At 37.1% G+C, this 27426-nt stretch overlaps 1 protein-coding gene across 1 annotated transcript in view; it reads right to left on the bottom strand.

Moving 5' to 3' along the window:
- The window catches only part of LOC104164142 (rab GTPase-activating protein 1-like), a 57008-nt gene that overhangs the window by 28543 nt on the left and 1039 nt on the right, over positions 1-27426 (bottom strand). The window contains exons 2-10 of the mRNA XM_009703379.1: positions 26801-26993; positions 24772-24982; positions 22636-22810; positions 21671-21831; positions 21044-21154; positions 16211-16277; positions 13624-13726; positions 11818-11984; positions 7934-8075 (exon numbers count right to left, since the gene is read on the bottom strand). Of these exons, the coding sequence (XP_009701681.1) occupies positions 7934-8075; positions 11818-11984; positions 13624-13726; positions 16211-16277; positions 21044-21154; positions 21671-21831; positions 22636-22810; positions 24772-24982; positions 26801-26993 (1330 nt within the window). The remainder of the gene's footprint in view (positions 1-7933; positions 8076-11817; positions 11985-13623; positions 13727-16210; positions 16278-21043; positions 21155-21670; positions 21832-22635; positions 22811-24771; positions 24983-26800; positions 26994-27426) is intronic.

The following is a 27426-nucleotide window of genomic DNA, read 5'->3' as shown; positions in this document are numbered from 1 at the left end:
TTATAAGGTAACAGGAAATTACAGAGTATGAACTGTAGCTTTGCCAGGAAAGACAAGAGTGAAACAAAGTTTAAGTCATGAAATTCATTCTAATATTTAATAAGGTAGCTTTTCAGAAAGGTCTTTCTAGTGCATTACAAAACACTGATGAACACAAAAGTATTTCAAAATGCCTTCCAAATGGTATATTTATGAAATCACAATCCTCAGTATATTTCCTAATTTAGAGGGAAGAACAATAATCAGGAGCAGAAAAATATGGATTTATGAATATGAACAAAGACGACTCGCACTGAATTCCGCTCACAAGAACCTTCTGTTTATATGTAAGTTACATAATTAACTTGAAGAAAAATTAATTTGGTTGGTACTGAAGCACACATAAAGAGAGCAAAAACAAAAAAAGAAAGATACCTGACTTCTTCACTAAAAGAAACCAGTAATAGCAAAAAAATAGTATTTTTATTCTTATTCCCTTTTATGAATTATAACATACAGATTTTTCACTTAGAATCATTCAAGCAAAACCTAATGCTGACAAATCTCAAAATTTTGATTACCTTGCAAATTTAATTGCTTCTCTATGTAACTGAAAATCAGGATCCCAAAACTCCCTACATTTGATAAACACTGAAAGAGGGTGGGGAACAGCAAGGGTTTAGATGACGTTTGTCTTTCACTCACTGCGTACAACAATGGTTTTCACTTATGTTATAAAGAAGTCTGTGCAAAATCTCTCAAAGGATCCACACTTCTACTTTGAAAGAATCCTGTTGGTTGTGTGAAATCACTAGCCAAAGCAACTTTTTCTTTTTAATACAACAAAAAAATTCTGCATTTAATAACATATCTTACTTCTACGTCATATAGTTTCTACACAGGCCTTGCATTACTGTCACAAGACTCATTTTAAAAAGTCATAAAAATAAACCTTATCTGTGCATCCAAATCCAAGTGTAGAAACGTGCGCAAAGAGATGATTCTACCCTCGTGTCGTGAACGTGCAACTGAGCCACCATGACATATCTAAATTTCATGTACAAACACTTAAAGCTGAACAAATGAGTGGATAAAAAGTATTGCTTCAGTTCAGTAGTTTTGCTCCCACACAGATGACAAAGCCAACTAAATGCTGCACAGTGGAGGTATTCTTGTAAATATAAACATCTTCCACATGTACTGTGCTGTCTGAAAACTGACATCTTTGAGAACACGCAAGAAAAAAAATCAAATTTGAGTTGTTGTCACAATTCTAAGGCAGTGCAATTCTTTACTCCGTATTACTAATTTACAAATTTGTAATTAGTATCTACCGCCATATTTGATATAATCAAATGCAGAAAAGAAAACCCAAATCAACATTACAAATACATGAAAACTATATATTGGTTGGCATTTACTTAAAGTGCCAAGGCAGTATGCAAGGCACTTTGACTATAAAATACTTAGACTTAACAAAACACTAGAAAGTTAATGACCAAAACTAAAAAGACAAGAATCTCACTTTGAGATTAATAATTATTAGCAAAAAGTTGGGGGCAACTGTTTGTTGAGAAAAGTCTTTTTAATCATCTTTATATAAAGGTGGTTAAATAAGGTAATTTTTAAATGATATGAAATGTGAAATTCTATGGGCATAGCAGTGGCAGCCTGAGGCCACACAAAACCACGGCACTCATGACTGAAACCTGAGAAAAACCTCTAGCAATAGGAAGTTCTAATTTCTAATAAACCAACAGGATTGCAAATCCTTTTCCAAATTACTTTCAAACTACTGTACTGTTTCTAGGCAGACAAGAAAAAGACAACCACTGCCGAAATAAAGCATCCAAAACATTTAAAATAATATGCAATTGCTTCCAGACAAGATGCAGGCACCAATTTATGCTCATTTATTACCGACAAATGTCTGGTTTGTACCTCAATCTGAAGTGATTTTATGTAAGTTATAAAACAAACAAACAAACAAACTGAAATCCAAGAAACAGATTTCACCTATGTACCCAAAGAACTGAAAACTCCCTTAATTTGAAAGTAATTTTTCCCATTCTGCAAGAATAAACCAAAGTCCTCGACAGATTTCCCTGGAGCATTCACGAACCGCAGGCCAGATTCATGGAATTGTATTTTGCCTTGAACTTCAAAGTCAGGGTGAGCAACAGATTTTATCGAAGAAAGAATCCCTACCTACAATATGTTCCCAGATGCACCTTGCAGGACTGTCTTGTGGACGCTGGGGAGGAAGAGGGGAATATAACAGCTCAGAGTAAGTCACACTCATTTTTTGAGGGTCTAGCCTGCAAACCTAGCTTACAAGTGAACTCCAACAGCAATCTAAGTCACAGGACAGGAAAGAACCTGAGCCCCTGGCACGTGACCTTCCCTGTACTTCCATCTCCCTATAAACCTGGAACAGAAACAACCTTAAAATTTCCCCCTTTTCCATTTCATTTACAACCCCGCAATTTTATTAAATATTTCTATAACCCACAGAAGCGCTTCAAATTCAAAACATTTCAAACACTTGCCTTTTAACAGAAAGGCCATACTTGCATGAACAAATTTAAATACAACTGTAGCTACCAACAATAACTGCCACCATTCAGGGCACATTAAAAAATTACAGTCTTCTGCACTCCATATTTTTTTAATATACTAAGGAAGGGATCATATTCTTTCTGGCAGCACAATAATAGCTGAAGAAGTCAATTGAATGCATTTATTCTATGCTTCTATGATTTTTAATAACAAAAGTTAACTTGTAAGGCATGAAAATAAGCCAGTGCAAGAGAATGGATAGCAGAGTCCATAAAACGACATCAGGCTCATCAGGAATATTTTCTTTTCATTTGGAAGCTATAGATCTGCATTCTTCAGAACTGCTTATATTTTAAAACTCACCTCTTATGGAACTGCAGCAAAAGGTTCTTGTCTGAAGATAGTCACTAGCCAAATGACCTCATAAATTTAGGATTGATAAAGTTTTAATTCATTTTTATGCAGATAGCAAAAAGACTCCAATACAGATTTAAGATCTTGTTTATAACCCACAAACACTACTCTGTATTGGATTAATATAACAAACAGTTCCTACGAATTACATAAAGTTATTTTTAATTCGGATAAAAATGCAGAATTGACCATTTCCATACTACTAATGTCATTCTTCTCCTCAGTCATCCTCTTTTGTTCACACTATCCCTCATCGTAAACCCCTATTTTATCACAAAATAATCTCAATAGCTCTATTGACTCCTAAAAGACTGCCTCCTCTACTCCTTTGCTTTTTTGAATCCTGAAAACAGCCTCTAACCCACCCCCATTTGACACAGCATCCTAATTTAGTCTGGCTGATCATCTCTGATCATTTAGTCTTGCCCACTCCTTATCTACTGTACGCACCATCTTTTTGTGCTGTCCAATACATCACGCTCAGATTTCTTTGATGCTTTCAAGGTCCTCTATCCCTCCATTTCTCTTTTCCTTGTCAAGTTTCACCACCTCCACACTGGATTTCCATACCTCTTACATTAATTTTTTCTATTGTACGATATCTCTTCCGTTTTGTTCTTAGAGTTAAGACAGCTAGAGACAACACAAAGTTCTACCCTCTTAAGTTTGTTTTCTCTTCTGCTGCTCTTTCTTACTCCTACAGCTTCATATTTGTATATAGTTTCTTTTTATTAAAGGCCAATAACTAAACACCAAACACATTTCAGGAGGACTCTTTTTGGTTTAATTCCACTGTTTAGGGATCAGTATCTGCTATGCTGTCAACCGCATCCCTGCTCAGTTCCCAGCTGTCAGAAAAGTAGTATCTAAACTGTCAAGAAATCTACTGTTGCAATAAATAAAAACACAAACCCGAACAGGACTGCATTTCTGGAAGTCATTTGAGAGTGTTCTGGAGGCAATCTACAACTCATGCTCAAAAACATTTTGGAGATGTGGTAGGCATGTTATCTTTTACCTATCATGAATTACCTGTTTCAGGATGTCTGCTAAACATCCTGTGTTTACTCTGCAGGCAATTTATGAACTGGAACAAGAGCTACTAACCAGACACTTGGGACCAGATAAAATTTCAGCAAAAAAAAAAAATCTTCGACTCAGTTACGGTCAGTTTAAAGTCTATTTTCTGTTTTTAAACAGAATTGATGCCACTTACAGTGACCCTTAACCTTCTAACGTTATTCTGATTCATGACGAAACTCAAAGGGAATTATCTATTTTTTCCTGAAATGTTATATTATATTTTAAAAAAAAAAAAAAACTAAAATATTACAGCCAAAGGAAGGTCATCATTTCATGTATGTTCTAAGCAAGCACTGTCACTGGAAGAAGCCAACCTATTCTTCCCCTTCTCCTTTGTTATTTGTTTCTAGGATTATTTGCTTCTAGGACAAGCATCCTGGCTTGTATCAGGAATAGCGTGGCCAACAGGACTAGAAAAGTGATCATCCCCCTGTACTCCACACTGGTGAGGCCACACCTCGAGTACTGTGTCCAGAGCATGTCCAGAGGAGGGCAACAAAGGTGGAGAAGGGTTTGGAGGGTAAGTCTTATGGGGAGTGGCCAAGGGAGTTGGGGTGGTTTGGCCTGGAAAAGAGGAGGCTGAGGGGAGACCCGATAGCTCTCTACAGCTACCTGAAAGGAAGTTGTAGCGAGCTGGGGGTTGGTCTCTTCTCCCAGGCAACTAGTGACAGGACAAGAGGGCATGGTCTGAAACTGCGCCAGGGGAAGTTCTGGCTAGAAATGAGGAGGCTTTTCTTCACAGAAGGGGTCGTTAGGCATTGGAATGGGCTGCCCAGGGAGGCGGTGGAGTCCCCATCCCTGGAGGTGTTTAAGAAAAGACTGGACGTGGCACTTAGTGCCATGGTCCAGTTGACACGGTGGTGTTAGGGCAAAGGTTGGACTCGATGATCCCAGAGGTCTCTTCCAACCAAATTGATTCTCTGATTCTGTGACTACATTCTCCTTGCAAATGCTTCTGCTAGAAAGCAATTTTCTCCAATCCTTAGGTTCACACATGCAGCCAGTCACCTCATCCTGCCATAGAATGATGCTACAATAAAAGTGCTCTGTGCAACTTTGTCTTTTTTGAATAACGCAGTGTACAAACCGTTATTTCTGTACACATTCTCACTTACTCTTAATGCTCTGAAAAGGAGAAAGATCAGTTCAACCAATTGTGCTCTGCAACTTGTTACAAGGTTCTACTCAAAATTAAATATTTAACAGTGAACTTTTCTGCTTATTGATTAAAAGGGATACTTAAATCCACTTTATTTGAAACATTTCCAGGAAGTGTAAGAATTTCCTCATTATATATTTTAATCTTTTAAAATTATATTCTGAATTTAATAGAAAACTTCTTATCAAAGAGTGTACTTTACATTCTAGGTTTTGACAAGAAATCATTAATATTAATTCTATTTTTTAAATTACTATCTCCAAAGAAAGGAACCTTAGATATTTCTAGCAACCCAGTCATCTATTACAATATTAATAATTAAAAAAAAAAGTGAGGTTGATCTGAAAGATCTCTAAGTAGCTATTGCACAATCTTTGCAAAGATCTTGATTTTTTTAATATAGCTGTTCGGATGAAAAATAAAGCTAAAATGAGAAAAGAATATCAAAAGTTAAGAACATTATTTAGGGAATACACAATCTCAGTTTTCTATATGCAGTTGCTGCACATTTGAAAGGGACTATGCCTAACACCAGTATAGTAATTATTTTAAATCACTGGGGAGGGGCAGGAATCAGGTTTGCCCTTTCATGAAAACAAAAAGAACAAGAATATTGAAAAAAATGCCTTCTTTCTTATGAACATCTTTATTCATATAGTCATGACATAAGACATCCCACTGAGCGGTGTGTATGCACACACATACACAGGGTACACAAAGATCAGGTAAAGTGCAAATGAGGCATGCATTCTTATACAAATCAAACTGCAATGTATAGTGTGAAGTAAATTAATGATCTGTGGGCATGTAGGATACATATGAGGATATAGCAAAAAAAAAAAGTAAAGAGAACAGGTAATAATCCTCAATATTTGTAATGGGAGCACCAGCCTATGAAATAGTAAAGTCCTTACAATGCACACCCGCCCTAGTCAGGTTGCAAGCAGACAAAACCTATATGGCCAGGTAGCTACCATCCTTAACATTAAAGAAAAGAAAAAGCCTTCTTCCAAGGCTAAGACAAGACATTGTAAACTCAAGGGGTTTTTTTTTTCCATCATCATAATTAGTACCCTGAAAAGAAAAAGAAAGAAAAAGAATGAAGAGATTTATTTAGAACAACTGCAAGTGACTCATTTAACCTGCATATCCGCTAGGATAGATAACTTCTAGGCAGATACCTCTAAATGCAGTTTCCATGAGAACAGAGTCACATCATGATATTTTTAATGCCTTCTCTTAGGAAGTAATCTGCATTTAAAATATGGAAACTAGCATTAGGAAGCTAAACCAAAGTTAAACTTTGGTTCATACCCCAGTGGAATACTTTCACTCTATAATAAAATAAAGCCATTCTATAAGAGTACCGAGAGGACAATATCCACATTATTACTAATTGAGCTACATTCATCAAGTTCTGGAACAGTGCTTTACTCTTCCCAGTAAGCAGCAATATTAAAAAAAAAAGTATTCATGTAATTACTTGAACCCGATCCTATCAAAAAAGCTCCAGAAAACCTGAAATAATTCTTGCTATGAACAGGAAAGCAATCCCAAATACCAATATAAAAGCTCCTTTTGAGAAAACAGTATTTTTACTATTCCGAAGTGGTACCTGATACAAAGGAGGGAATAACAGTGAAAGTGACTGCCCATCCCGCTCCCTCAGTAGAAGGTTTTCTATTCACCAAAGAGCACCTGGCTGTAGGTTTTGTAAGCCTGGGATATGTGGGGGGTTTTTGTTTGTAACTGGAAGAGAGTAACCATGTAACCACACCTGTCTGCTCTTGACTAGGTTAATCACAGGGTTCTGATTCCTATTGCATAAACTAATATCCAACTACTTACCTATAAGTAAGACTCAAGAAGGAATTTTTCTGCTGTAGTAAGCGAGACTTTTCATACTATTGACAGAACTGTGCCAGAAATCTGAAGAGTAACTTTGTAAAACTCTCATGAGTGCTGGTAGGTCAGATACCCAAATCAAAAACAGCACACAGAAAGCTTATTCTGAATGCTATGGGCTAACCCTCAGACTACAAAGAGGCAAGAGCAGGCCAAGGGCCTTTGAAAAAAACAAAAACAAACAAACAAAACCCAAACAAAAAACCCACCAGTGGGAAAGACATTTGAGGTACCGTTAGCTTTGGAAGGGATAGGCAAATACACTGGGTCCATGAACAGCAGCAATCCCCAACGTGATCCCCAACTGAACCAAGAGGTATTTTGATAAGCCCTAGTTGTAAATGAGGGAAAACAAATCACATGCTAAGCAGACAGTTTGGGGGTGAAGGAATTCCCTGTATGAGTAAGTCTGGGATTTTGGGTTGTTTTTTTTTCCTTTACAAACAGGCATTTAAAGCCTGCCATTTCAAAGCCCATTTCATGCTGTCCTTTAGCAGCACATTCAAGGCAAATGGCTTCTGATAAGAAGAAAATCCCTCCAGAAGAGGTTTCACTACCTTGTTAGCAGAGCACCAGTGCATCAGTAACACATTTTGAAGCACACAGAAAAAGAGACATGCATTGTCTGCTGCTGCTACTGGAAGAACTCTAAACAATGGGCTGGTAAAAATGCCATTACTAAAGAACGGTTGCTAGCAGAAAATTATGTGTGATCTTTTTGTTCAAAACAGTTGTATTTCTAACAGACACAAATAGGAAGAATTAAATGATAAATTAACAGTAGAAATATAAAGGTATTATCTATGGGATCTCTAAGTGCCTGTTTATTCTTACCTTCTTCTGCCTCATCCTCCTGGGAAGACACAGGCCCTCCACTTGTTGGGCTGACCAATTCTTCCTCTCTTGCAGACTCTCTTTGTAGACTGACAACTTCATAAATTGCATCCCCAGCACTTAAGTGGCTTTTTCCTTCAGACTAAACCAAAATATGTGTATGTATTAGGTCCCTACTGTTGAAAAATACAGTTCTAATAGCATGCCAAACCCAAATCCATACAAACAAATCTCCTATCAAGGCTAAACAATAGTTTGGGGAAGACTCCCTCAGATTTCTTTGCAATGGCACAGGTAGACTGGTAGTAATTGACAGCTCTGTTTCTCCTTAAGTTTTATAGGTAGAAAATATAAATAAACTTGCATTATTTCCAAAGCTGCCTCTTAACAACCATTTTAAGTATTGTTCAGATCGATGCTAAAAAAAAGCTTTCCGATTTAAATAGCTATAATGAGATGAGGTCAAAGACAAACTGCAGCAAAAGAAAAGAGGAGAAAACAGGAAAATATTGGAGTAACTGACATTACAGAAACAGGAATCAAAGGCCTGGGGGGGGGTGGGGAACTAATGGTAAGTTTTTGGTAGGTTAAGACAAGACTAAAGAAGAAATAAATCCTCCTGTTTTTTGAAAGCTGTAAATTGTGAAAAGCTCCTTGTAGTGTTTTACATATTAAAAAGCCAGAAAAAATTCATCTTTCTTCCAGAGTATAATTTGTAATATACTCCTTCCAATGGAGAAATGTATCGGCTGTACCTAGCTATAAAATCTATAATTTGCAATATATTCCTTCCAATGGAGAAATGTATTGGCTGTACCTAGCTATAAAATTTGTGTTTGTAGCCTAAGTTTTATTTATTTATTACTTTTATGTATGTGCGTGCCTGTATGTGTCTGTGTGGGCACACATGTACAAATCATGAATATCTGTCAATCTAACAGTTAAATTAACTTCGAAATCTGAGTGTGGTATCTGTAGCTAGATATATTTGAGGCCAAAATATCTTCAGTGGAAATCATTTTCTTCTGTAAAAGCAGTTTTTCTTCCAAAACTGTCTCCTTAGGAATTTGCTAATTTTCCAGGCAAAGTGACTCAAAGATCGGGGGGGGAGGGGGGAGCTGTTTGTTTTCTTTTTATTTCAGGCTGGGAAAGTTCAGAGTTTGATCGAAGTCTTCCATGTTCAATTGACTTTTACATGAGAAAAGTTAGTTACCTATACTCTAAGCACCAGGTACAAGGTTGTAAATTTTAAAATAAACTATTTGTTTTTCCTCTGAGTTATAGTTCTGAACACAATTATTATTCAGTAAAATGCAGTGATTAATATATTTGTAGAGAATTGTATAAAACTGCAAACTAATGATTGTATTAAATGAACCAGCCCAAAATGTTGCACTATTTCGTTCTTTGTGCATCTTGCCTAATCAGTTAAAATAAGGTAATTTTTTGAACATATTAAAAATACCAAATTAACCATGAAAAAGAACACAATTTCAGTTAGGGAATATTCAATTTGTTTAAAAAACAAAATTGTGATAAAGTTGGAAGTCTCCATGACACCTTTGCTGGAGATACATGCAAACTGCTGACTGGCACCTGCAATTTCAACAAGCTGGTGAAATTATGCAAGTGGATAGCTTAAACAGGGACTGCTTGGACTGACACGATATAAATGACTTTATACTGAGAACACTTTCTTACCGTATTCTAGATTAATCATTCAGATCTGCTTCCTTTAAAGCTGATACTCCCTGGAAGCAGTGGCTCCAATTATCAGCCAGTACTGCTGACTGAACTTCTCATGAAGCCAGCTTAATGAACTTTGGGGTGTAGGCAGAAATACCCTGCATTTTGTAACATTTTTGTAACGATATTAGAAAGATTATCCCTGTTTTATTCTCACAGAACATCATTATCAGGTAACTACAAAGTACTTGGTTAAATCAATCAAGGATTGGTGCCACTAATATTACTAACCATCACCATCTATAGCTTTTATTTTTGAGGGAGAAAGGCATGAGGTACTATGGATTTTATTGTGTGTTACAAGAATGACAAGTCTTCAGCTCCATGCACGTGTTCTGGTTAACTGCAAGACCTATCTCTATAAAATGCAAATAGCTCCTCAGAATTTTACAGCAGGAAGAAATGCATGTGTTTCTTCAGGGAGGGTAGGCACGTGCAGGTTTGTCACATTACAAGGGGTGACAAAGACAAAAAGAAAGTATCCATATTACTCAATTAAAAATGGTACAGTTGTTAAGTGATTTAAAAGGAAAGCTTAACTGATTATAGAGAAGTATCAAACAGCTGAGAATGTAACATTTTCAAATGTATTTTCTTTCAGTTTAAAACGTACGTAACAGTTGCTTTTCTCAGATTTTTCTTAAAATTCTAAGCTGCCATGCTGACCTCTAGAAGAAATACAGAAACAGCATTGCAGGAGATTTATTTACTGACTAAGTGTTAAAACACAGCAGCATTTTTGCCATGTAATACCAACAGAGCTTGTTTTTTCAGACCTATTACTGTACGCCACAGGAAGATGACAACTCAAATATTCACATTAGGCTCAGTAAAATTAAATCACTGTTCTTTGGTTTCATTAGTCAAAGACGATGGACCACTATTCCAATGCAAACGGTACAGTTAGCCTCTGCTGTTCACTTTCTGAACCACCACCACCACAACCTAAGTCTTTGGAAAAAGCAGGTCAACAGTCACTGCAGGAAGATGCAGTTGCACATCACCCTACAACGATAGTGGGCACACATACATACTTTATGTGCCTCACCAAATGCCAAAACCAGAAGAGATTTTAGCATTCTACTCAGTAGATAACTAATCAACAAACATTACTAGATGAGATGGATGTATCATCTCTCAGTGCTTGAGGAAGAAATAAATGCACATTAATCACATAAGCACAGGACTGGGAAAGCTAACACGGAGGGAATACACAACCATGCATTAAGCTTCATCTTAACCACTTCCCCCTCGCTCTGTAGGATCAAGCAGCATTTGTACAACTTGACTTGAAAGCCAAACTCCAAGGGACTGACAAACAGAAATACTTCAGAAAAAAGAGTCTGCTAAAAACAGTTATTTCTTTACTGCTATTTGAACATTTCATAAGATTACAATCACCAGCGAGAAATCAGACAAACAATCCTAATTTAATAAATCACTGCAAGAATAATGCCCTTAGCCTCACATTTCATAAGCCCTGAGGCAGCAAAGAACAAGAACGTAGTTCATTTTACACCCTCACCAGCAACCACGAGGGTAAAAACATGTCAACTCCATCCCGCAGAACTAACTTTTCCAGATAATCTTCTTCTAAACTTCTCTTTTTGAAAACAGGGAGAAATCTACCTTCTCGGATACTTTGAGAAAGTAATAGTAATGATCTAACCCTTTTAAACCTCTGCATTAGGTTCCTTTGCCTTTAAAGGATTATATTCTTATAGCCATCTACCTTCACATTTTGAACTTCAACAGCCAGGATTTCCCTTTGTTACCTATTAGTTGATTTTACAGTGAACAATTAAAGAGTCATTTCCCAATTTTACCAGTCAAATGGACTTGCTTTAGATATCTGCATACAGGTCAGATTGTATGAAATCATAGAGAATTCACTAGGTAGGTTTAAAATTGTTTAAGCCCACAAAGCCAATGACTCATTATGATTCAGTTTACAAAGGCACTGAATGTTTATATATGCTACTTAACCATTATGCATTTAAGCATCTCAGAAATACATAGTTAAAAGAAACTACTGAGGTGCAGGTGCCATGCTAACTTTTGTAAAGGCCAAATTAAGACAGACAAAACAAATGCTCCCAGCATCAACTTTTCTTTAAAAAAAAAAAAATATGCATTACCTGTTTTAGTTTCATATAAAAAGTTTCGGTGAAGGCTTTTCTGCTGAAGTACCAGAAGCGTTCATTGGCAGGATACACACGCACAACAGTCTCCAGCAAAAACCGGACTGGCTCTACTATTTCAGTAACAACCATATCCACTGCCACAGTCATGAACACACGCTTATCTAAAACACAACAATAAGTCACATACAGAAACATTAGTCAAAGTTCAAATTTCTCAGAACCATAAATGTCAGAAGTCGACTGTTGTTCAAATTTAAAACCTTTCTATGTAATTTCTGATTCTACTGCACCCATTTTATCCAAGTTCTGCATTCTACGTGCCTGCCTCATAGAATGAGAGTATGCGTTAAACAGTGTACCAAGTAACTCTGATACCTTTTTAAATCAAAGACAGTACGTCTTTCTTTTAAAGACAGGAGCAAAACATCATGCAAAGAAAACAGCATTAAGATACATGATCCTCATCAGACAAAAGGAATGTGCACAGGATAAGGTCACATTTTAAAGTGTAAACTTACCACTGAGGGAATATATATATGATTAGCAAATCAGTGTCAAGCATCTCCTACAGCATTGTTTGTCCTAAATCCTCTCATAACACTAAGAAACACTTCAGATCATTTTTTTATGTACGTGCTTATACTCTGTCAGTTAGAAGGACTCAGACCATTTTACCCCTTCCTGCCCCACTCTCTGGGTCAGACAGTCCTCAGAGCAGCAAAACATATTTTTAAAGTAAAGCAAAGATCAGTAATCTTAATCTGTAATAGCTCCATTTTCCTGATACTGAACCATAACTCCAACTTTTTCAAGTAGAAGAGAATGCAGGATCAACTGACCAGAGGATGAGACTGAAACAGTCCAAGTCTACTTTGCAGGTTTACAATGCAAGAGAAGGTTTGGCCTTTCTGCAAACATTCATCACAGAGAGAGGTAGTAACCATCATGTTGCATCACAACTGATAATTTTTCTTGCAGGAAGCACAAATTTTTAAAATAACATTCAGAATCAGACATTATGCATCCCTAGGTTCCCTTGTCTTATCTGACCAAAGAGGCAAGTGGGCATTTAAATAAAAACAAAACCCACCAAAAAACCCCATACCACAAAACCAGACCACACCACACACACAAAGTCATATCGTAAAACAGAAATTGTGTCAAGCTGCACAGCAAGAGTTTTGCCTACATGCTACCAGAAAGAATGTCGTTTGAAAATCCACCAGCAAGAACAGGGCCACTGACAGTATATACTTGGCTATGCCTTTAAGCAACCAATGGGAGCTCTTCCTTGGGATAGGAAACAAACTCCAGATTTGCATTCAAACCTTTTACATCACACCAGAGAACATAAGTTCTAGCAATAAGAAACTGTGCTATATAATCAAGCACTTCAGTGCATCACTTCCAGCTGCCCCAAGATGAAGGGGATGTAATGCTATTTGTAATCAACTCACCTCAAAGCTAAAAGCAAGAACATAGCAATGCCTACTCTTTATACTGCTCTGCTGAGTACAGCAGGTGGAAAACAAGTTCTGCATGCTTAGGATCAAAAAGTTCTGATAAGCAGGGAACAGGCACATAAGCCCCAAACACTAATTTAACCTCTTCAAATCAGCAACACACAGTTCTATGAATTGTTCACATTTCTGTGTTGCATATGTTGATATAGAAAAGTTCCTAGTCACAGACTCTTGGAACATAATGCTATATGTACTCAGACATACGCACCGTGATTCCCAGGAGAAAATACATACACCAAACCCGTGTCAGGTAAAACAAATTTACAAATTAATTTACCTTTAGGAGTTTCCTCATTAAGTACTAGAAACATGGGTGCATTAGGATTCCACATTCCAGTAATTACATAAGCTTTCCCATCAGAACTCTTGCCCATAGATTCCTAAAAATAAAAACACACAGAATTCTGTTAGTCATGGTTTGAGAGCAAAGAGACTGAACATGGGGAGGAGAAATAGTTCTAGGAACTTCAGAGTGAGATTGTGTTCGCTCTAGAGAACACAATCTAAATAAAGATCATGAAATAATTGATTGAGAAAGGTTATAGGGAAATGGGAGAGAAAGAAGAAACATTAGAAGAGAAGAAGAGAAACATTCTTTATCAACATATTTTTTAATGCTTATTATAAGCATGAAAGCACGGTGGGATGTCTGCCACTCTAGTTTCTGAGCAGCTGAGATGGTTGCTAGGAGAGGATGAGTTACAAGAGACTTCATAAAATTAAACTAGCCCCACAGTATACACAGAAATGATCCAGGAAAAAACCAAACCAAACAAACAAAAACCAAACCCAAACATATCTGGAAGAGGAGAGAATGTCAGAAGACAAGCAAGACTGCATTATCAGAGGTGAATAAGGAGATCCTGAGCTCGGGGGGAAAACCATGAGGTTAGGAAATGGGTGTACTAAGTCTGATAGCTAATTATGACAAGAAGAGAGAATTCTTGTTTGATGGCATATTTCTGGCTGGGATGAGAATGATGCCTGGCAGGTGAGGTGACCCGTTCACATTGTGTTTAATAGTTTTGGCATAGCTCAAAAAAAAAAAAAAAAGTCCTCTTCTCTAGGCTTTTAGTAATCTGTTAAGCTCTGGGCCACCCAGTTTCACCACCCAAAAAGTTCCCTGTAGACAGCAGCAGGGGAGAACTGGAGAGATTATTCTTAAGACAGCAACAACACAAATTTTTTTCCGGATAGCTCAGTAGTTCTCAAACTAGTTTTTCTTTTATTCTCAATGGGAGGACACAGTAATAATGGTTTGGCTCTATGGCTCCCAGGAACTATAGCCCCTATCTGCTGCTCCTGCTTGTGCAGTCCATCTCCGCCCCTGATCGAAGTGACTTCTACAACAGATTCTTCTTAGTAAGACGTTAACAACTCCAACACAAAGGTCAGTCTGATTTTTCCCAATCTACAATCATACCTCTGCCAGATTGTCCCGAGTTGCTTAGTCATGGACGTACATTTGTAAGTATGCCAACGGACTGGAATTCCAGTTCATAGGAACATGAGATTTAAAGAGCTAAATTTCAGGACAATATGCAAATAAAGTCAAAACAGCCACATATGATAAGGTGAGTATTAACAGCAATGCCTCTACATCTGGTTAAAATAATGTTATGCTACACATGGGTTATTTCTACAAGTGTTTCTTATAGACCTGCTAGGAATAATGAGAGTAATGACCTCCACATACGAGCTTTTACTAGTATGAGGCAAGTACGGGCTTCCTGAAGTTTTCTGGGACAGTTCCTATGGATCCAACAGGTCTGTGTGGCAGCCTCTTTATGGACAAGACTGACATTTCTACTCTGCAATCCAATTTGTGGTAGAGCAATAAGAATGACTGAGGTCTCCAGATTTAAATAGGGAGAAAGGGGGTTGAAAGGAAAACACAAATTTATATGTATATGCTACAGCCAAGAAATGAACTAATAAGCCATCACATCCAGTGGTTAAATGTACTTGGAATGTACATGTAAATAGAATCATAGGTGGAGTAAAGACAGAAATTCAAATATATAGTCCATACAGTAAAAAGGTGTTATATAGATTTATAGAAGCCAATTCATTACGCTCCATAACTCACTATAATTTATTCAATTTTCTCATAAAATAACAAAAAAATGGAAAATCGGAAACAAGAAAAAATGAGCTAGTAGGTACAAACAGGTAAATAAGAGAGTCTGACAAAAGAACTAAATACTGATAGTTAGAACCATCAATGTGAGTAAAGAAATGGACTAGGCAAAACTGGGAAAACTGTATAGCCAGAAACTAACTGATTGGTTTAACTCAAGCACTTCTTGAATTAAAAATGGTTGTATTCCTATCCACAGCGTGAAAGTAAATTGATATTATCACAGAAAGTATCATGTTATTTTGCAGTTCACTTAGAAGCAACTCATAAGAAATTAAGATTATAGAAGACAAGTGAATACTTCAAACTCTGAGCAAGAATTTAAATTCAAATGAAGCAAATAAAGGCAAAGTTTTCAGCGCCTTGGAAAAATAAGACCACTTCTCCGATGCCCAAATATAAAACCCATTATTTGCTCTCAATATTTTAGGCAATATGCTTAACATGACACAGAAAGCTTAGTTATTTGGAACTACCAGCTGTCAGCTGACCTAATCAATGCTTCAGCAACTGAACAAAAAACAGATGCCACAGGCTTTGGCATTAATGAAATGTTTTGTCCATTGTATGTAATAAGTTTGTTTCTAGTTTGAAGATAGAAATCCCAGGATTCAAGAAACAAAAAACAAACAAAACCAAAGAGATGAGAGGTTTTGTTGGGTTTTGTTAATTTTTTTTAAATCACCTCTATCTTACTAAACAGGTTATTAGCGCTAAGTATTACCATGTCTAGTAAATGCATGTCACTGTTCTTCACATTTCGTCCGGGGCTTAGTAGCATCCCAAAGCACCTGTGAAGTTTATTTAAAAAACAAAACAAAACAAACAAAACACAGAAAAAAAAGACAGATATTAGCTTTTCAAAATACAAAAGTATTTTCTTGAACATAATGGCACAGCCACCTACTGCTTCTAATTTAAAGAAAACCTTTCTTAGCAATTTTTTGTTAGTGTTATGGCAACACTCAGGAAAACATCACAATATATATTATAGAAACGACAATGAAATTATTTTCCAGAATGAAAATGACAGAAATTAGTGTCTGACCTGTGAATAATCAATTATTTTTAAAGACAACTTAGAATATTGAGTTTAAAGATACCAAAAATTCCTATATATTAGTTATGGAGATTGGCAAGAAGAAATTTACTTGCTCCCCAGTCCATTTTAAAAATTGTTTCAATACAATCATATGAAAAGTTACAAATTCACCCATTCTATCACCCATAATGTCACTGGTGTAAATCATCATGTAGCATCATGGGCCCTTGGAAAAAAACAACAAAAAAATATCAAAAAACACACCATACTATTTTTTATATATCAATTTTTACACTTTCATTCTTTCTTTTTTAAAACTGAACTTCTGTATTATACAAGGCCTTCAATTCCAGAATTCCCATCTAATCATTTAACAAGAAAATGTTCTTGATATTTTTTAAGAGTAAAAAAATAAAGAACATTCTTAGAACATCCAGACTTTCAAACTTTCTGAATACTGAAGGCACAAATCCAGGTCTGAAGTTTCTGCAAATTATCTTTATCTTTCTCTCCTTTGAACACACTCCACTATAAATTAAAAAATACCAAACAGAATTATATATTTGTAACATAAGCTGCAAACCATTTTGCATAGACTTTTAAAAATGGTAGATCTCAAATAATAAAAAAAAAACCACACCAAACCACAAAACAACAACAAAAAACACAACCAAAACAACAACTTGAAAGCAATTGCGTCATGAAATGCTGTGGAAAATTGGGGTCGTATTTCAGAGGGTTTTGCTTTAAGAATTTTTCTGCTGCACAGCTCAATTCTCTAATAATCAGACATACCACTTTTCATCACTGACACTCAGAACAATGCAAACCGGAAGCAATCTCTACAAGCAATCTGACCCGAACCTCTACTCAAAAGAGAGCCAACTTGAATTGGGTTGCCCAGGGCTTTGAAAAGTCAAGTTCTGAGCATCTCAGAGCACAGACTGAAGGATCTCTTTTGGCAACCCGTTCCAATGCTCAACTCCCTTTGTATTGACAACTGGCCTAATTCAGCGGAGGAATTCCCAGTGAAGTAACTGGTGTCCATTGACTCTAATCCTACCACTCTGCACCTCCAAGAAGGGTCCGGCTGCATCTCCTCCATACCCTTCCACCAGGTATCTTGAATGCACCAGGAAGAGCTCCCCATTCCTACCTTCTCCAAGCCAGAACAAAAGCAGTTCTGTCATCTGGGCAACCCACTTATCCAAATGAAAATTTGATCTTTCAGCAAACATCAATTTTAAGAGATTATTTGAACGTTCATAGGTTAGCAATAAAGATAGAATAGTTTCACAGCTTTCAGGCAAGCGCACTGCATCATGAACAGAGATATAACAGCAACTATCATTTCAATATGCTATTAACTGTAAAAGTCTTAAGATACGCAATTACTACACCATCTAGTAAGTTTGCCCCTATTACATTCGGGTATATGATTTTCATTTTCCACCTCATTACACTTAAACAGTAACTTACATCCACAATTGCTATTTCTCCTTCTCCATACTCTTTCGCTACTGGAAACTTAACAATGAAAGTAGCAAATAAAACAGTAGACAACAATTTTGATTTATCTATATAGCACAATGCAGTGGCATGTAAAGCAACCAATGTAGCTAGGATGCTAGGACTTCTATTTAACCATGCAAGCAGGCTTCTCTGTGAGACTAATTAGACCAGCTAGAACATTACAGTAGACCGACTTACGACTTTTTGTTCCTGGGGTAGAAATAGCTCTGAGAGGGTTATAATTTATAACAGCTGGGGGATCGCTAGCTTCTGGTACCTCTGCTCAAGAAAACTGGAAGGCTAAGAATCAGAGGCAGGCAAAGTATCTGTGCTTTTCAAAGACAACTGCTCACAGCTCCTAGCTCTTGCTATGCATCTCTCAGATGTCCACCAGTTCTGATGTGTGCGAGCCAAAATTTTTGGGAAGTATGCTTCCAAAAGCATGGGAGTCGGGAACAAGTAACTCCTGCCTCCTACAGAAGCAGATACAATGATTGGCAGCATCCTGCTACTAGAAGAGTCAGGGCTTCTCTTCCCACTAAGTTCAGAGAGCAAAATGAGTTCAAATGAGTTCAGGACCCTCACTTGCAGGGGAGCTAGATTTTACGCAAACAGTCGTCAACATGTTCAGCCTCCGATTTGAGGAGGCTGAACCACACACCCAGCATTCAAAATGACCTGCACAGACTGTGGGTCTGTCTTGCCACTTCTGATGTGTTGGGTTGTCTGCACTTACAGCTGGCTACCAAGTGGCTATGTGCATGCACACTACTCTGGTTAAATTCAACCAGTTTCTAGACCTGCAAAAAAAGAACCAAAATTATTCTTCACTAATACATATTTCCGTTTATATAAAAACAAACGCCACCCACAGACAAAGCTGATGGTATTAAGTTATCATGTTAATGTGATCTTTAAGACTTTCCAGTACTACTGAGCCACCAACCAATATTCTGTACATCAGCTCTAAGGACATCAGTCTAGACTTTAGCCTAAGCTATACCTATATAACTTGGTATTAACTGTCCTGTATGACTGGCAGCATACTGTACTTAAACACTTAACAACAGAGTCAATCCTGTCATTTCTCAGAATGAAAGGCTATTTCACTCTTCAGAAGAACTTTCTTAAAGCCCTCAGTCATTAACCAGAATTTTCTTCTTGATTCCCACAAACAACTGAGACTTGATCTCCCACACTGTGTGACTGAACCTATGTCGTGCCACTCATGACTCGAACCTGAGAGACAGGAATGAACATCATTTCTTTACCTGCTTTGACCTAGCTAAAAACAGGCAAAACCCAGGTCAAACAGGCCACAAAGGTAGGAAGGGCCAAAGTAACTCAACGGAGAGTAACCTGCTCTATCAACCTAACCCAGCCATCAGCCCTGCTCGAACACGAGGAGGTGGCAAGTTTCTCCACAGGTTCACTCTTCTGAAACCAGGAAGAAAGATTCTTGAACTGTTTAGATCAGAGGCGAAATTACTTTAGCAACAGCACTTTTTCGCATTATCATTTCCAATTAGAAATACTCTTCAAGACACATTAAATTGCTAAGAAGCTCACAGTTTGATGTAACCTGAATTGATCTTTTCTACCAGCTTTGAATTGTAATATTATGCAGAGTAAGTACATAAAATTACTTACAAGCCTGTCTATGTCATGTCAGTTAAATAACTTTTTATCAGCAAAGCTTGTGGTGGTAAAAATAACATCCTAAGTGAATATCTAAACCACATCAAAATAAAAGCTGATTTCTAAGAAAGGGAGCTTTACTTTTGAGGGGGAAAAAACCCAACAATCAAATGCTATTCAGAAATGCTTAAAAGTGTTCATCATTTATTAACTGAATTCTGAAGCCAAAATCATATACATCAAAATCCTATTTTCAATGTATTTTTATTTAAAGCCAATGAGTAGCAAAAGCACAATTTTACAACACAAAAGAATGATGATGAAGAATTCTGCTCTATATTCCTTGTCTAAAATTCTAGTTTCATTTTTTAGATAAGAGTTTGAAAGCAAGTCAAGAGATCAATCTTAGGTTTTGGGAGGGTCGTGAGGTTTTTTTCCCTTGATTCTCCCGTTATCTTTAATTCCCTTTTCACTAAAATTTAATTCTTCTATTGTTACTCTTTTGATAAGATTGCCATCTGGTGGCGTTTGCTATTTAAAAAAATTGAGCTATTGAGAAGGAATTTCCTAATTTAAATTAATATCTACTGCTACTGTAGTAACAAGAGTCTACTGTTAATGAACACATTAACTAACGGTTATTCTTCACATGTGTGGTCTACTCCTTGTGCAAATGCTTTGCACAGAAGGTCAGATTATACTCTCCAAGAGGGATCCCCCTCATGTAATTTCCAGGAAATGCAACAGGAGTCATCAACTACTCCTGATCTCTTCACCATCACTTGAAGACAGATGTTAGAATTGTATTATAACAAAACTACAAAGGAATCCTACTCATCTTGAAGACTCCACCAGAAGATTGCTTCTTTTAACCAGAAGATTGAGTCCAAACTTGTAGTGTTCCAGCACATTGATCTAACAGATTAATAATGCTCCAAGGTTTAACACAGCTCACATGACCTAACTTGGTTACTTTTACTGAACAGTGAGATGCTGGTAATGCAGGATTATAATAAATGCATGGTTTTGCACTACTTAAAAACAAGAGAAAGCAAAATCAAAAGCATTTGAATGTCGTTAAGTATCCCAACACCACACTCAAAAAGAGAATTAAAATGCAAAGAAAAATCAAAAGTTTTGAGTATCGCAGGCTATGTTTCTTGTTTTCACCCCAAAAAAAAAATCACACAAATACTTCAAAAAGACATTTAAAACTGAATTTCACACCTATAAATTAATTATATTGTACAATAATACTTTGTGTTATTGTATTTCTTCTGTCACATAACTTGCAAAGCTAGGGAAAAGTACATTAAATACTGTTCCCTCAAAAACTTAACCTGCAGTATTTTTATACAATCTTACCTTTCAATGGCCAGTTCTTTGTTTGAGAGTTGCTGAACTGTAATCACCACTTTCTTCTCAATTCCCTGTTTAAGCTTGAAGTATAATTTCTCTCTATCCTTTGGCACAGGGCTAAACGAATGAAGAAACAAGTTTCTTTAGCACATGTATAGAACATTAACTGTTAAATACAGAAAAGAGAGTAGCAGCCCACTTAAACTGTTAACGGCTCAACCCATTTGAGAGACCTTCTCTTCCTTTATTCACAAGTTAATAAACCAGCACTGAAGAAAAACAGACTATAGCCTCACACTTAGTATGCTAATTGTCTGGGGGATTTACCAGAGAAATGTATCCAAGAATACATGGGGTATTTGGGGTTTTAAAGTGATAGAAAACATGCTATATACTGGCTACGAAGCAAAAAATAAATAGGACGTTTTCACAGAATTAACTCTTATTATCAACTCCCTCTTCCATTCCAAAAAATGCTGTAATTAATTGCTAGGCAAAGAATACTTTGCTCTCCTGTCCCCTTATGAAAAGAAGCCAAATCAATTTTACTGCAACGTAATAGTTGTGCATTCTGCAAGCAGCTATATGGTTTTTTCAAAGAGATTTCTACTTTTCCCTTTCCATTCAGATTACCTAAAGTTTCCTTTTCCATCATCTTCTTTGACTTCTAAGGAAACACTGAAAGTGTACACATCACTATCTGGAGTAGGAAGAACAAAGTCCTTAACATGATCAGATGCTTGTTTGGAAGAACGTTTGAATGCTGTTGAGAAACTATATAAAATTCGGCTGACCTGCAAAAAAGCAGAAGAATTAATAGTTTTATCGAAAATAAAAGAGTATTTTTTATGGGGTATTGTGATGTGTTTTAGAAGAGCATAAAATTAGTGTCACTTGCCTCTTATACTGAACACAAAGCATGCCTCCTATAAACACCTGATCTGAATGTTTTGTGTTAACAACCAAGCAAATTCAATAACAACATCTCCTATTTCCATTCGTGTCACATTCACTGTTCTTGTAGCACTCAGTAAGTTAATATATATTACAAGATTAGGAATGCAACTCATTAGAAGACCTGAATAATGTACTTTTCAGGTTGTGTATTTAACAACCCAACTTACAGTTTGCTCTTGCAGATATCAAAAAGCAAGGAGATTTCTTCTTTTTCAACCTCTTATTTTTCCATCCTAGAAAATCCTTTTCTCCCAAACTACCAGGTAGTTCTTCCTAAAATATCTAGCGCAGAGTACTGTAAAATGATTCTTTGTAACTCACAAGGTCTACACTGCAACTTTAGTCTGAAACCTACCCAAATGAGGCCTGAAAAACAGAGTATTTGTCTTAAACTTAGGCTTTCTAAATCTTCCCATTACAGTGCACTTTGGAATAGTATTGAAATACTAAAAGAAAAAGAAAAAAATTAAATAGTATTAATAGTCATGTATGACTAGCTGCACGTTCTGTGAAACTCATTATATATTATACGTTAACATATTTTTCAAGGCACTATATATACCATTTCCACATCTAGAACAACTTCTTAAAATACCGCTTGCATCCTTTTTACCAGCCACTGTACAACATCTAATACTTACTGCCTCTTTAATCTCACAGGAGAAAACATGAATCTGGAACTCTTCTGTTCCACAGCTGCTTTCAGTAAACGCAAAACAGTCGCTCTCTGAAGTCCCATTTTGTCCACGCACACAAAACAACACCTTATAGATTGGAAAAGAGGCTATCTCCACATTGCTTGCTTGATCTATTATTCTGTCAAGGAAAAGAACCGGGAAGATCAAAGAAAAAGGTCAGTAAAGAAAACAGGCCTACCTGAAAGGCTTTTCCACAATTAAGATAAATAAGTATCTAAACTGTAATTACTACTAAATTCAAGTACACAAGATAGGCAGTAGGAACAGAAATGTCAGGCTTTCCAAATTTAAGATGTAAATGTTTCCAGTTGTAACATTGGCTTACTTTCTTTTATACTCCATAATATAGACAAATATAGCACCTCCATATCATGCAATAATGACCATCATTGCTCTGCAATCGCTCGTGAAAAACACACGAGTAGAAACGTAGAAACCACAGCGACCGTGAAAATGCTATTTGCATACAAAGATCAAAGAAAATTCAACATTATAAAAGAATTTAAATATCTGTTTAAGAACAAAAGCATTATTTATTCAGAATCTACAGGACTACAAGCAAATGCTTGCTGCCATGTTCAGGTGAATATTAATCACAGATCTAAGGGCTCATCAAAATTTTAAATTCTTCTCAAACTCAGAACCCAAAGAACATTTCAGAAACTTCAAAGACGACAACAGGGGTGGTGGTCTCAGAACGGACTACTAGACAGTGACTTTTAAAGAATAATAGTTAGAGCTACACAGTTCTCCATCTTTTCGCTAATTCTGCATATGCACATTCACATCAAGGGTGAATAAACGTTAGTTACCTGGAATAGAATCATAAGTCTGTAACAGTAAAAATAAAGGACTAATCTTCTAAAGGCAAGAAAAGCCCAGAGACGATTCAGCATACTGTAATATTGGTGAGACATATTAAATGGAACCACACATGACAAGTATTCAGATATCAGGAGTGAAAACACTCCTCACAGGTGACACTCGTGTCACTTGAACTTTGATGGAGTCTATTATGTCACACAATGATTCGCCTTTACAGTTCTGCGCAGATTCTTAGGCAGTCCTTTTCTTAATGATGTCTTCTGCAACTAAAGATCAAAGGAACCTGCAGTTTCACTTGCAAAACAGCCTTCCTGAATGGCCACCATGGCTACGAAAATAGGTACAGCACACCTAACATCTCGCATCTATGTGACAGTTTCCATCATAAAAGTATGCAGTGTAATTCCCCCATTCAAATGAAATACTGCTGTATTGTCAAACGAAATTTTAAACTGAGTTAAAAGAGCAAAATGGAAGAAAATAATACATGTGCTTGAAGGTCCTTCTGTCTTTCTGCGCAAGGTCATAGTCAATACATAGGCAGAGCACAGGAAAGGAAGGAAATCTAACCACATCCTTCAGATATCTTGTTAAAATAAAAATAAAAATCTTGAATATTGAGACGCTCCCTACTTCTGGATGCAAGACTGCTACAGGTGTGCCTTTAGCGCACCCTGATTAAGAATCCTTGACTCTTCCATCACCAATTAAAAGATCCTTCTCACATGGGGCAAGTAAATGTCTTCTAGTATCTAGAGACTATCAGCATATGCATCATGAGGCAGACACAGGTGAGACCTGCCTTTAGCACAGCAATGTCTGGAAATACAGACTAGCATCTCAAGGCCTCAACATATATGGAAGAGTCTAAAACAGGAAGTTTTCCAGCTAACCCAAGGCCCGCAGAACTACTACTGACTCAATATATTTACCTCCGAGGTGATTACGGACTAGGGAGGTTGGGAGAAAAGAGATCCCTTTCCAGTATATCACTTATTATCACATTTGAACAGAGATGGAGGTAGAAAGATATGCTTTTCTTGACACTATGGCAACCGCTACCACCAACTACGCACTGCGTGATAAATTTGAGCACGCACTTTGTAGCATCACAGGAATTTCTCAAAAAATAACTGTCTTCAGCAAGAACTTTAGGCACAAATCCAGCAATTCTACTTCCCCATGCGAGTAACAAAGTCAGAATTCACCTTTTATGTGTCTGTGCAAGTAACAACAGAAACATTTGTATGTTACCTTACAGAGCCTTCTGGAATGTTGGGAACATAAAGCGTTACAGGTGAAGGGGCCTGACTGGACAATTTCATGTTTGCCATGGCCTGCAGAGCTTCCAGTTCATTTCGAGGGGCAGACACCTTTGTGCAACCTAAATAAGTCAATTTGTTGAACAACACGCTGTCCTCTTCCAGGGGTTCACTGGGAGAAGATGGCCTTGGTGCAGAGATTTCTGAAAATGAAGAAACCACTTCTTCAACCATTTGCTTTTATTTTTACACATTGTTTTCTGAAGGAGTTCCATAGCAAAATCTCCCACTTTTTCTGGAAATGGATATGGGAGTCAAAAGCCCAGCTCCAACAGTAAGAAATCCACTTGGCAGCTTAATATTAAGTCTAGTCTATTCTAATGCATGTTTCCAAGTGGCATAGGGACAAATTGCCTGTTGATTCTTTTTAGCAGTGCTAGAACACAATTTTTCTTTAAGCTCCATTCCCCAGATGTTCTTTTCTTTAGTTTGCTTATACCTCCCCTTCTAATTCCTACTCATCATTTTTGCATAAAGACGCCTCTAATTCTCCTCTCTCCCAAATCTTTGCAGCTTGCGTAGAATTATTAAATGTGGTTCACATTCCTGGGATATTAACTGCATGAAACCATCAGGGAGCTAGAGAAAAGAAAAAGGATATCTGTTTGTTCCTCTACTCGGCAGAAGAGAGGCATTCTTTTTCCACTATCACACTACTATGGACAGCGGCAATCTTGAGGGAGCTCTCGGGAGTTTTGTTGTTATTGCTGTTTTCTGGTGGGGGGCGTTTAAGGCATTTTGAAATTTGTGAAACAAAAGGTGGAAGAAAAATTCGTTAAGTATGGAATCAGAATAATCTAGGTTGGAAAAGACCTCTAGAGGTCATCTAGCTTTAACTCCTGCTCAAAGACAGATCAGGCTGAATTAGGGCTAGCTTCAAAACTGCATCAGGTTACACTCAGGGCTCTGTCCAGCTGAGCTTTGCCATCTCCAAAGTCAGACATTCCAAATATCTCTAAGCAACCTGCCCTGTTATTTCTATTTCTTATTACCATAGCTAATATTTTCATAATACTTAAATCATAAAGGTTGCAAAATTGAATTATTCCTACTAGGGGGAGGGGAGCTGGGGAATGTATCTACAATTATTTCTTTGTTCATTCATGCTAAGGGTTAAGTTCTGTTTGAAGCATGTCAAACGAGGAGCCAGTAAGGTAAGTTTCTCAAAAATACTGCATGCATGTAATTAAGAGTGTTTCCATTAGGCATAAACTGTCTATCTTATTCTACCACCAAAAAAAAATTTTTTTTTTAACTTCCGAAACAGATGCTATGGAAATTATCTGACACAATGCCACAGAAGTGCTCTGCATACTACTGGAGGAAAAAGAATTCTAATCCAAGGCCCAGAGAGATGGCCAGAGTCTTGTATTCCTAACATAGATATTAAAAAAAAAAAGCTACAATATTTTTTAACATTAATGTATACAATATAGTTTACATAGAAAGCTTTCAGTCCTCCCTTCTACTCCGAAACTTCCAATACCAGGAAAGTACCACAATCATTCCTAGCAAATACCAAATCTAAAGCTGTCCTTACTGATACCTGGTGATAGAACCAGAGCTGAAAAGTTTATCAGTTTGCTCAGGGTATACTGCATTTGCAGTTAATACTGCCAATGAACACTGCCCTGAAATTGCTCATACTCCCTCAGGAGCATCTCTATCTCAACTATAGTCTGCTCAGCAAGTTACTTAGTCCTAACTCATCCAGGGTTGGAGACAAAATGAAAATGATCTTGACCAAAACAGAGCAGCAGAGGGTATCAATCTGATGATAACCTATTCCTGTCTATAATCCTCAACCAATCAGAAAAGGAGAGGAGGCCCCAGGGTATTCTCCAGTACAGTTTTGGAATGAAGCTCCAGAAAGCCTTATATTCATTTTAAGCCCAACGTGAAACTGCAGAAAGAAAACAACCTGCCATATATGATTGAGGGAGGAAGCACTTTAGCAGTACCTGTAGTAGAAGGGTCTAAAACAAGGTGCAATGATGGCTGATGCGTTTGACCCGCTGACCCATCTCCAGCTGCCTGGCTGCTTGCATCACTGGAACCTTCTGGGAGAGCAGTGCAATTGTTCTGGTCTTTTTCAGAATCCCTCAGTATCTCTTCCATTGCCTTCTCCAGCTGATCATCTCCATTTGAAAAGACCTGTAAGCAGAAGGAGATGACATTTTTTTAAAGGTACTTGTAGTTTCACTTTCACTATTATTTTTCAAACATACAGTCTTACTCACTGCAAAAGTAAAGAAACTTTGCTGAACAAGACAACACACTAAGAATCAACAAAATTAAATCAAACATAACCCAATGTCCCATCCCATTACATACAATGCACATGTTCTCACTGCTAATCCAACCACCATCCATCTAAAAACTACAGAGCTCTCTTAAAATATAGGTTTGCATGTTTAGCTCCTCCATTCAGAGCAAAGATCACCAGACTTTATTACAGATTAAAGAAAATTTTATTTTCTTAGTCATAGCCAATCCATTTCAGTTGTTTCACCAGTTGTCCCACACACAGGAGGGGTGCAAGTCTAAGGAAATGACAAGAAAATGGTGAGATACATTCCCTGGGGGG

This window comes from Cariama cristata, unplaced genomic scaffold, assembly GCF_000690535.1.
Source record: "Cariama cristata isolate BGI_N322 unplaced genomic scaffold, ASM69053v1 scaffold9377, whole genome shotgun sequence".
NCBI lineage: Eukaryota > Metazoa > Chordata > Aves > Cariamiformes > Cariamidae > Cariama > Cariama cristata.
This window is presented reverse-complemented; position numbering and strand designations above follow the sequence as displayed.